This window comes from Eupeodes corollae, chromosome 2 (assembly GCF_945859685.1).
Source record: "Eupeodes corollae chromosome 2, idEupCoro1.1, whole genome shotgun sequence".
Taxonomy (NCBI): Eukaryota; Metazoa; Arthropoda; class Insecta; order Diptera; family Syrphidae; genus Eupeodes; species Eupeodes corollae.
Window position 1 is genome coordinate 127,303,729 of NC_079148.1, and position 12,925 is coordinate 127,316,653.

The 12,925-nt window shown below is 33.9% G+C and overlaps 1 protein-coding gene across 1 annotated transcript in view; it reads left to right on the plus strand.

The window, feature by feature from the left end:
- Positions 1-593: 593 nt before the first annotated feature.
- LOC129944118 (integral membrane protein GPR155) overlaps positions 594-12,925 on the plus strand; it is a 61,351-nt gene continuing 49,019 nt past the window's right edge. The window contains exon 1 of the mRNA XM_056053311.1: positions 594-1,385. Within this exon, the coding sequence (XP_055909286.1) occupies positions 1,255-1,385 (131 nt within the window). The 5' untranslated portion in view covers positions 594-1,254. The remainder of the gene's footprint in view (positions 1,386-12,925) is intronic.

A 12,925-nucleotide genomic window follows, 5' to 3' on the forward strand; every position in this document is an offset into this window, starting at 1 on the left:
ATCAAAAATAAGTAATAAAACCAGTTAAAAGCCGTTATATTGGAAGATCGGAACAAAATTTCGCTACTAAAACTTACATATTTATATACATAATTAAGTTTTTTATCACTGTGCGTGCAATTTTTTGACCTTTGATTTATTACTTTGCTTATTTGTTGCATTTTTTTCATGAAGTTTGTAATTTTGTTTTGTTGTTAATCCTCATATAATAAACAATACCAAACATGAAAAAAGAATGGTTGAAAATCAGTTTTTCTTTAAATACCTTAGCTATTATTTGGAAAAATAACCTTTACGAACAATTTTTTGATATAGTGTACGTTTTTTCAAAGCTTTAAATTTATGTTTGCATATATGTTTTAAAACTGAAAAAAAACATCAACATTTCCTTTTAAAGTAAAACTTTATAATTTTATTAAAACCACTCACAAAATAACTCAGTTCAGAAAGTAGTCGAACACACTCTTTTTCACATCACCCACCCTTACACAACTAAACTGTTCTCATTTTTCCTACCATGTTTGTTTCTGTCAACAAATGTCAAACATTGGAAATTCGCCCATATAAACCCATAACAAAATTTCTTGGTTGTCATTCATCATTTTTTATTCGCAATTTCGTGAAGCGCTTTTCTTTAATCGATTAATTTACTACTTTTCATTCTATTTTTCTTTTAAAAACTTAAATCCCCTCCGAAAAATAACAAACTCCCTAAATAATACACCAATTCTTAATATCTCCAAACAATCCATCTCAACATCAACAACTAATTAAAAAAAAAATGATAGTGAAAGTGAAAAAAGTGCTTCCTTTAAAAAAATAACCCTTGACCATATTCAAGGTTATTTTCCATATTCACCCAAAATGTAAGCAGAAAAGAAAGAAATTTTATTTATTCGAAAAGAAAACATAATTGTAAATTTATTGCAAAACAATCACTTTCGTCCTTGAAGTTAAGAAAAAACAAAAACCTTTTTTATTTGGCGGTGAATATAAAATCAATGTCGCATTTTTATAACTAAGACTTTTATTCAAACAACAACAATGGTCAAGTAAATACATAATATCTTTACTCTCAAAATTAAACAAAAAAAAATAAGAATACCAGTCACAAGACCCAAACGAACACTTTATAACCGATAACAGTGTTTACTTGCATCTGCTGTACAAACAAACAAATTTATACTCTTTTTATTTTTTGCTTTTGCAAATATTTGGTTTTTATTTCTTTAATCAACGTTAAAAAAGAGAAGTATGGCAGAAAACTCGACCATGAATTCAGTGTCATTACTGACAACAGACGGACAAGAATCGGAAACACCATCGGTTTCGATGGACAATTTTTATCCAGCTCTAGTTCAGTGCTTTGGAATTATTATTTGTGGGTAAGTAAACCATGTTTAAGTGTCATCTATTCTTTTGCTTGCTATGCATGCACACTGTACAGTGAGAGGGTTGATCTAGAAAACATAACGTAGGTGTTTTGCAAAACTTTGTGCTGACGCAAGCAACCCTCTAGTGATGTTTTGTGTCGTCGTTTTTGTGATATGATAGAATCTTCCATTTGAAAGGGGATGAATTGTCTTTGGGTTGTGAAATACTTGAAATGTGGGTAGAACTGTGAACCTCGAAAAAGCCTCGTCTTTATTGGGTGGGAGCTTCTTGTGCGGGAATGCGAGATATTAAAGGTTATCTATTTTCGGCAAAATATGTGAATTAATAGAGAGTCAGGGAAACGTGAGTTATTTTAATGGAATGCCAAACTTCATTTGAACCCAATTTCAGCAGTCATCAACGTTGGCTGTAATAAATTAATAGAGATTCCGGCACTTGTTGAATAATTAAATTGAAATTCATTGAAGAAATTTGTTTTAATTTGATTACAATTTTATGTTTGTATAAAGAGTTTAGTCAGTTTAATTCAGAATTTAGCCACACAAATAACGGGCTCATAGTCTTGCAACGTAAACCTATACTTTAAATAATTAAATCGATGTTATTTGTATTTCCTATTAGTTCCGCTAATAATTGAAATCATTATTACTTGATGAGTTATAAATTTTAAAAGATTCACAACATGGGGAATTATTTGATTTATGGCTTTTTAAATCGACAGCAAAGCACAAAATCCATTCATAAAAAAGTTAAAGCTGAAAAACGATTAAATTTGTATAGTAATGAAAGTGAAAAAAAAGATAAAATTTATCATGCTTTAAGGCCTTTCCATACCTAGGTCCAGAATAATTTAAAATTGTTTGCAACAACTAAAGATAATAATTCTTGTTTTATTAGGTTTTTAACCTTTTTGCAATGACTCAGTATTGTTAAAGTATGACAATAACTACTAAAGTATATCTGAATGGAAAAAAACAATATAAAAAAGAGATAATGGATAGCGAAATGTTTAACAGATGTAACACTTTTTTTTTTAATTATTTTTTCAATTGTTTTTTTCCACGCGTCATAAAGAATTTCTTTCCATAAATTTTTTTAAAAACATTTGCGTTACTGTGAAGTTCAATAGGAACTTTGTACCTATGTATATGCAAAAATTTGGAAGTTTAATTATAAGGATGTCTTTAAAAAAATAACCCTTTGAGAGTCTGCATTGAAAAAATCATGTTAAGGGGATCATCCCATGTGGCGGCCTGTATTTTAAGTAATTTTTATGATTTTTTTCCGAATAGTAAATAGATACAACTCTATTAACTTTATTATATATATTTTAATGTCAGTTTTATGATGCTGTATATGGCAATGCTGAGTTCAAATCCGCACAACTAGTGTTGAATTATTTATCTAAAGCGAGGTCTGGTTTTAAGGTATGCCACTTTAATGCTAGAAGTTTGAATGATCAAAAATTTGACTACATAAAAACTGTTTTCGATGGTACAAAAGTAGATGTTATTTGTGTGAGTGAGACCTGGTTTGATCCTGAAATTCCTGACCACATTCGTAATTTAAGTAACTACACCCTAATACGGAATGATAGGGTCACTTCTATAACGGGCGGTGGTGTTGCAATTTATTGTAGATCGAGTCTAAAATGTAAAATATTATCCAGGTCAGATAATAATGGCATAGAATTCATTATAGTAGAAATCTCTGATTCGAATACAAAATGTTTGCTAGCATGTGTCTACAACCCTAAAAGAACCTGTTCATTCACTCCTTTCTTCACAGCACTAGAATCTTTCATTATATCATATGAACACATAATTGTCTGTGGTGACTTCAATGTTGATCTACTTAAAAGGGACTCTACTTCATTTCAACTTCTTGACGCTATTGCTGGTTCAGGTCTTAATGTAATCAATAAATACCCAACTAGATACGCTCCAAATTGTTCCCCAAGCCTACTTGACCTCATTATTGTATCTGAACCAACAAACATTATTCTCAATGATCAATTATGTTTTGATGAAATATCAGACCACGACTTAGTTTTCAATTAGCTACTAGCTTTGAGCCAAGGCTGGCTTACTTTATGATGGAGTTAACGATTTTTGCTTTGAGACGGTAACTGAAGACGAAATTATACGAACTTTTAAATCCTTGAGGTCCGAGGCTATAGGCGAAGACGGTATTCCGCTAAGATTTTTGAAACTTGTCCTACCCTGCTTGATTAACACTCTCATTCATGTTTTTAATCACTGTATTGTCACTTCTACGTTTCCTATTGCGTGGAAAGCAGCCAGGATAACTCCTGTTCCGAAAAAGCCCACACCTTCCGAACTCGCCGACTACCGGCCAGTAAGCCTTTTACCTTGCATGTCCAAAGTTCTCGAAAAAATCCTTACTAAACAAATTATTGACCATTTTACGTCCAAAAGATTGCTTTCTCCATACCAATCTGGATTTAGAGCTAACCATTCCTGCTCTACAGCATTGGTAAAGATCTTAGAGGATGTAAGACTCGAATACGATAAAGACAATATCTCAGTACTGTGCCTATTGGACTTCTCGAAGGCTTTTGACAAAGTTGATCATCGAGTTCTTTGTCAAAAACTTGAGCACTACTTTGGTTTTTCGAATTCAGCTGTTCGTCTCATTGGTAGTTATTTGTGTAACAGAACTCAGCGTGTATGTGTTGGAAACAATTTTTCAGCACATACGTACTTGAAGATGGGCGTGCCACAAGGCTCTATTCTGGGGCCAATTTTGTTTTGTGCCTTTATCAACGATTTGCCTTCGGTTTGTGAGCACGTCTCTTTTCATCTATATGCAGACGATATACAAATTTATCTCTCACGTAGAATCGGTTTAATAGAGGATCTTGTCTTTCGCGTTAATGAAGATCTTGAGAGAATTTCTAACTGGGCTAAGGAAAATGGTCTAGTGCTCAATCCCAATAAAAGTCAAGCCCTACTAATTTCTAAGAAGACATACAACCATAGAGATCTACCTTCGATTACTTTAAATAGTGCCCATGTTAGTTTTGTAGATTCTGTGACCAGTCTTGGATTCAAAATCTCTAGGGATCTCTCTTGCAGAGACCATATAAATTATGTCATTGCACGTATTTACGGAACTTTAAGAAAACTATGGGTATCTAATTCTTTTACTCCTCAAGAAACAAAACTTCGTCTTATGAGAACTCTACTCGTACCAATCATTTCCTTTTCTGAAGTCGTGTATCCGAAACTGAATTCTTTATCTGAATACAAACTACGTGTGGCGCTTAATGACATGACTCGCCACGTTTATGGTATTCGCCGATATGACCATATCTCTGCTTTCAGCAAAAAAATTCTTAAGTCCACTATGGTCGAATACGTAAATTTCCGTATTTGTATCTTTCTCCACAGAATTATTCGCACAAGAACACCTGAGTACCTTTATGAAAAAATTGAGTTCTGTACATCGTCAAGAACAAATAATAAGCATTAAGAGGATAACGGATGCAGTAAGTTTCAAGACCGAGGTTTTTAAACATTTTTCGAACAACTAGGATGTTAAGGGGGAAATATTAAAGAAGAAGAGAGGAAAAGTCTTATATGTATTATTAAAAAAAAAAAAAAATATTTTTAGAAGCCTAAGAATTATCTTATTGTATATAGAATCAAACAGCACTTTAATTGTTCAACTAAAGTACAAATACTATAAAAGACATTGTCATAGTGTATTGTTTACAATAAAGAAATTGAATTGAAAGAAATTGAATTATCATTTATTAACATAGTTCGACAGTATAAAAAAAAATTATTTATTGTTATTACAAATTCTTTATTGTTCTCGATAAATGAACAATCTTTTAATAGCTAAGAATAAAAGCATGGCAAATGTTGCCGTCTGCCTGAATTGACTTATTTCGAGTTTACATTTGTAATATGTAATTAATACCTACATATATAAAACTGTTACGGTAACCTAAAGCATGACTAATATAGGAGCATAGGGGTTTCCAATATAGATTACCATTTAAGAGTTGCTTTGTATATTCAAGTGTTAGAAGGTTTTGTGAAAAGTTAAGCCTTCTAATTTCCTGTAACATTGGACAAACAGCTAAGAAGTGGTACACATCCTCAATTTCATTACGGTTGCACAAAGTACATTTTGGATCAAGGTCTACTCTACGTGGCTTATAGTTTAAATTCAGCATCTCAGTTCTTGCATTAAAAATAAGGCTTATTTGCTTTATAGATAATTTTTCGTTAAAACAATTACTTCTGTAGAATGTGTGGTTTAGGCGTTTTGTATATGAGTCTAGTGCTAGAAGTTTGAGCTCTATGCAAACACTGTAAATAAAGAGAGTCATCTATCTTTACTATGCATTTATAGAAAATTTTTTGCCAATCGGCTAGAGGTGTATTATTAAGATTTAGATTAAAGCAATGCTGATTAGCCAATTCGTACCATTCTTTAAAAGGCGATAATTGAGATCTGAGTGCGTATTGCATTATTTTTTTGTGATGGTTTGTATCATTTCTATTCATAACTTTAACAATATAGTCCGCATTTGTTTTTAAATTGCCTAGGAATATTTGTGCTATACCGGTTTCTACGTGGATAGCATACGTTGGAGTTAAACTAGCTAGTTTGAAAATGCATTTGAAAAAGAAACGTTGAACAACTTCGAATTCCTCCATGTTTCGATAGCCAAAAACTTGATCTGCGTAACAAAGGCACTTTCTTATAGTTGCATCAAATACTCTAAACTTGGCAGTAGTATCGACATATTTATTGCAAAAGAATTTACTCCACATGAGATTTATTGCTGTTTTGGCAGCAATACATTTTTCTTTAACATGAGGGCGGAGATCGAGGTTATATGTTATTAGAAAACCTAAGTATTTGTATTGAGATACTATTTCTAACGGTTCGCGATCTAAAAACCATTTTTCATTGGGAGCTCTTCTTCGCTGAGTACTTTCAAAAATTATTATTTTTGACTTTGTGGCGTCAATTTTGAGATCCCACAAATCACAAAATCTTATGAGTTTATTAATTTGAAGCTGTTAAGATGTGGGGTTATCAGCCAAAATAACAATGTCATCCGCGTATAAAAGCATCTTTATAAGTGTATCACCGACAATGACTCCACCCGGAAAATCTTTAGATACATCGTCAATAAATAGTGAAAACATAATTGGACTCAATCCACATCCTTGAGGAACACCATATGTTGTATTAAAAAAGTCAGACATCGAATTTCCATTCCAGACTGCAGCAGAGGTGCCAGTTATAAGGAGTTTGTACAGATTTAGAAATTTAGTGGATAAACCCAAAGTAGATAATTTATATATTGAAGAGTCTCTGTTCACCGTGTCAAATGCCGCCTGAAAATCAACGAAAGGCGTAAATTTTCTTTTTCTTTTCAAAACAATTCTTTAATATGCTTGTAAGAGCAAATATATGGTCTATTGTAGATAATCCTGCTCGGAAGCCGGCTTGGATAATATTAAGGAGTTTATTCTCTTCAACCCATTTTGTCAACCTTTGGTATAAAAGATGGGTGAATATTTTCCTAACAAAAATGTTAGATAGTTAGATTTGCTGCTGTGGTTGTTCTAGTTTTAAGTAGTTTATAGGTAGAATATATAATTTAAGTTAGTTCTAAGTTTTATAGTAAGGACCTTATTTTAAGTAGTTTTTAAGTAAAAATAAAAAAAAAGGATCTTGATATTAGTTTTTTTTTTCAAAATTTCAAGTGGGTAAGGATTCCGATCCCACTGAATTCTTTATTCAAGGGTATAACTTGGTGCCATTATTCTTTTCCCACCATGGTCTCGCCATATATATTAGGAATGATGTTGCTTATCAGTTTTTGCCACAATATGGTCTCTGCATCAATTCTTTTTTCAATTTTATGTGGTTTAAATATTCCGTTAACAAGCAAATCATTCACTATTGCTTCCTTTATCGAAGCCCAAATCTAGACAGAGTATCAACTTCTCGTGAATTTGATGCTTTGTCTGATTCCATCCAAAGAATTGTTTCGTCCTATCCTCGCACCGAAATTGTTGTTACGGGCGATTTCAATGTACACAATTCTTCATGGCTTCAACATTCGGGCCAGTCAACACCAGAAGGAGTGTGTGCTGAGATCTTCGCTGAGTTAAACCACCTAACTCAGCTAGTCAACGAGCCCACTCGAATATCGGACGTGGTAGGTCGAGCAGAAAACACTCTTGACTTGTTTCTTACCTCTGACCCTGGTAAGTACACTATTAGCGTTCTATCTCCTCTAGGCACATCTGACCATTGTGTCATATCAGCAAATTTCTCGTGTAAAAACTCTCCAGTTAAAGAAAGAGCTCCTAAGAGAACCGTTTGGCAATACGAGAAAGCCAACTGGGACGGTCTCAATAATTACTTCAGGATCTTTAACTGGTCACTATGCTTCCTCGATATTGACGTTGACGCCAGCGCTGATATGATCACAAGTTTGATTCTCCTGGGAATGAGAACTTTTATCCCGAATAGGGTTAGGACCTAAGGAAAACGCATGGTTCGATGCGAGCTGTAAAGAGGTTATTAGGGTTAAGAAGGTAAGTTTCCGTTGTTTTAAAGCCAATCCAACTGAGGAAAACCGGAATAAGTTCAAGCAAGCCAGGAAGGTCTGCAACGCCCATATTCGACGGACCAAATTTTTACATGACCAAAAATTACCGCAAAAAATACTGCAATGTCCCAAAGGCAGTACAAATTTTTGGTCATTTGTAAAAAATATGAGAAATTCTTCCTCTTCATCGGTTCCTACGTTCGTTGTCAATGACACTCCTTTAGTTAGCTCTATTGATAAAGCCAACTTAATTGCAAGGCAGTTCGCCGAAAATTCCACCTTACCAGATAGTGTCATGACTCCCCCAGTTCTTGAACGCGTAAATGGTTCTATGGGACCAATCTTTTTTCGTACTAGAACTGTGGCGAGAGTGGTTAAAGATCTCAACATTCATAAATCCGCTGTCCCAGATGGTATCCCCGCTATTATTCTGAAGAGGTGTTCTTCCACGCTAGCAAAACCACTGCGTAAGCTTTTCCATCTATCCTATTCTTCTGGGCTCGTTCCGAGTAGTTGGAAAACTGCATTTATTCAGCCAATTCCAAAAAAAGGCGAATCTTCTTCTACCACAAATTACCGACCGATAGCACTAACGTCCCTTCTTTCTAAGGTCATGGAAACGCTGATTATCAGCTTAAGAAATATCTTGAGGAACGGAAGCTTCTTAATGACCGGCAATACGGCTTTCGTAACAATAAGTCCACTGGTAATCTCATGGTTCATCTCACCGAACAGTTGAACAGATCTTTACATCGTTTTGGAGAAAGTAAGATTATTGCACTTGATATTTCAAAGGCATTTGATAAAGTTTGGCATCTTGCTCTCTTATCGAAAATGCGTGCTTTCGGTATCGACGAATCTCTTCTTCGTTGGATTAGAAATTTTCTTTCGAACCGTTCAATACAAGTTGTTTTGGACGGATTCAAGTCTGAAACTCATAAAATAAACGCTGGTGTGCCCCAGGGCTCCGTTTTGTCTCCGACCCTCTTCCTCATTTTTATAAATGATCTCCTGTCTGCTTCTTCTAATCCAAAACATTGTTTCGCTGACGATAGTACTCTTAGCTTTTCATATTCGTTTTCAGATTCACACCCCTCTTCTTCGGATGTGGAACTGCAACGGAAAAATATGATTAGCTCATTAAATTCCGACCTACACAGCATTGTACAATGGGGAATAAAAAATCGTGTGGAATTTAATGCTTCGAAAACGCAATGCTGTCTTGCATCGCTAAAACGAGATAAACCGTCTTTGCCACTATCTATGAGTGGCACTTGCATCAAAGAAACGGAAAATCTTGACATCCTCGGAATGTGCATCAGCAACCACCTTTTGTGGAGCGATCACATACGCGATGTTGCCAAAAATGCCGCAAGATGTCTAGGTTTTTTGAGACGTTGCAAGAAATTTGTCTCTCCGTCTAATCTGGCTACAATCTACAAAACCTATATACGTCCGAAACTTCAATATAACTCTCATCTCTGGGATTTATTTAAGCCTCTTGGACAGTATTCAAAAAAGAGCTTTTAAAATTTATATTTATTAATTAATTAAATTGAAAATATTGTTCATAGCCCAAACAAATTTTTTTGTCTCATTTATTTGATATCTGCTTACGTAGTGAGCAAAAGAAAACTGACCTAACGGATGTTTTCCAAAGTTGAAGCGTAAAAATGAAAGGAGAGTTTATTGTTTCCAGTTTTGCACGTTTAGTTTTCCTTTGTTTTTGGAGTGATATCTCAAGTGCGGTTGAGCTTAAATTTTTAATTTTTATTTTTGAAACTAGAAACTTTTTCAGGTAAATTAAATCTATCTGTTGGGATTCCTTTTCTTAGAATTTAATTTTGTGTAGATGGGCAAACCAAAAACTTCGGTCGCGGTTGAACAAACCGTTATTACATTGTCCAATCAAGGACTAAGTACAAGAAAAATTGCGGAACGGGTACAGATAAGCCACAGAACAGTTCAGCTTATAAGAAAAAGAAATCAGTGCACCCCCGCCATAAATACTGGGGGGCGACCACGGCTTATATCAGATGGTAACGCTCGTCTGATTGAGAGAAGGATTAAAAATAATACAAAATTGACACCTAAAGCAGCTGCAAAAGATCTAAATTTAAACGCCAGCGAATGGACCGTGCGGCGATCTCTCAATCGGATTGGTCTTGTCTCGTCAGTAAAAAAGAAGAAGCCTGCTTTGTCCGACAAAAATATAAAGGCAAGGTTAAAATTCTGTAAAGACCACAAAAATTGGACGGAGGAGGACTGGAAGAGGGTAATTTGGTCAGACGAGACAAAAATCAACCTTTACCAATCTGATGGAAAAGAATATTTTTGGCATCGGCCTCATGAAAGAATTTTAAAACATCAAGTAAGAGAGACAGTTAAGCATGGTGGGGGTAACCTGATGGTGTGGGGCTGTTTTACTTGGTGGAACACTAGACCCTTGGTTCAAATACAAGGGATAATGAAAAAGGAGGATTATTTACTTATTTTGCAATCCAATTTACCCGATTTTGTGGAACAAGCTGCGTATCCCGAAGAAGAAATGATATTTCAACAGGACGGTGATCCCAAGCGCACCGCTAAAATTGTCCAAAATTGGCTTGGGGAGCAGAAGTTTTCGACCCTTAAGTGGCCAGCACAAAGCCCCGATCTGAACCCAATTGAAAATTTGTGGTCAATCGTAAAAAGACAGCTGCAGCAGTACCAAACACATCCCACCAGCTTACAAGACCTTTGGGCTAGGGTAAAAACAGAACCATTCAACACTTAGTAGAGTCTATGCCAAGGCGTGTAAGAAGCGTCATAAAAAACAAAGGCCTCTGGACCAAGTACTAAAAAATGAGAAGAACAGGGTTTTTTCCGAACGCGCAAAACTGGAAACAAAAAGCAGAAATGTATTTATTAATTTTTTTTTACAAATAAAGTTATGAATCTGATTTTATTTTTTATAATTATATTTAGTCCCTATTCAATAAAAAAAAACATAATGATACTGGAAACTAGGTTTAATAGACTTTTATTACAATTTTAGTTGGATTCGCTCTGTTATGTTTCCAGTTTTGCTCGCTACTGTAACTATCAATTGAGTGTACGCTCAATTTTGAGAGCAACTGTATATGTTTTATTTTATTATTTATTTATTTTTTGTTAATTATTTAAACTTGATTTTGTTTACTAATCTTAAAATATTGGTTCTGCGCAGATTAAATATATAGATCTAAAAGAAGTCACTAATATTGTATTTATTTATTATTTTTCCATCCTAATATTATCTCATTTGGTTTTTTTTTGTTCTCAATATTTTGTTCCAACATCAAAATTTTCATTTTTTTCTCGTATTTTACTCATTATTTGTTTTGAATTCTTGTCACACATTTGGAGGAGATCATGGGTTTTTTTGTATCTTTTCTCTTTAAAATTCGTGTGTTTTTTTGAAACAATAAATGATTGGTACTAAAAATTCAAGAGTAAACTTATTTTAAGATATATTTGCATATGTTTGTACAATGTACATACTTATATCTGGTTTTGTTTTATCCCCTGCATACGTTTTTCATTGATTTTTTAAAGTTGAATGACCATATACTTTTGCACATACATCAAATGAGATGTAAAATTAAGTTTTAGGAAGGGCTAAATCATTTTAAATGAATGCAAGCAAATATATTTTTTTGTATTGATTTCCTGGTTTTTACCAGATCAAACAAAATTTTGAAAAATGAAGAATGTATCACATGTTTCCTTATATTTTTACTTAATAGAAGAAAATAGTGGTTCATTTGATAAAAAGTCATTAGGTAGCAAGTATAGAAGGTGACATTGTTTTTTATTTCAAAACTCATAAAAGTTGCCAATCACTATAGAATTTGTATTAGGTCTGGGTGTTTCATTCAAATTTAGGCCAAGTTATGTAAGAAAATTTGTCAATGTTGCAAGAAAATAGTAGGTAAGCAATAAAATAGCTTGATACAAAACATTGTTTGTACATATAAATATGACAAAACTAAAAATAAGTTTTGAAATATTTTTGGTATAGAACACAAACACGCATGTAGAGCGATTTCAAATGATTTTGATTAATCTTCGTATCTTAATATAATAAATGTTCTATGTTATGATTGCAACGTTTGATTGATAAAAACGTGCTTGTGAAATAAAATTGTAATCGATTACAACTTGCGAGTAAACTGGAGAATCATGCAATTGATATATGAAGCTAAAGATATTCAAAAAACTATTTTTAATTTACTTTGTGTAAAAAGCAGAATAAATACATATACACGTGGTTGAATTTAGCTTAAAAAAAAGGTCAAAACAGCGTTTACCGGTTCAAATTTAACCATCCTAAAAGCTTTTCAAAAGTATTTATTGTTAAATACAGAGGTTCGGATTACTCATACAAATACGTTTTCATTTCTGCTCTTAAAATTTGCAATTGGTATTTTTTTTAATAAGCACAGTTTCCATTTATATATATGTTGTCCGGTTGCAAGTACAGCAGCGCTTTAACTCCTCCTGGAGCATAGGGCAGCAACAAGATCCTTCCACATATCCCGATTTACTGCAACTGACCTCAGCTGTGGCCACGATTGAATACCATAAGACCAAGCCTCCTTCAAAATCGAGAGCTATAAAATTTCCCAGATAATTAAACTGCTCGACCTTTTCTATGGTTCCCTGCCTTAGAATAACTTGTGTGCTTTGGTCCGTGGTCATTACTTTGGTCATATTTATGTTAATCCTTAAGTCAGCCACCTCTCCATTCAATTGCAGCGAATGACACATCTGATTTAAGCCTGCCTAGTTGTTTGCCATGAGACATACATATATCATCAGCATAATCAATGTGGCTAAGCTTGTCAAACAGACTCCATTGGATACCGTGTCTTTCATTTGTACCCACCGTGGCAGTCA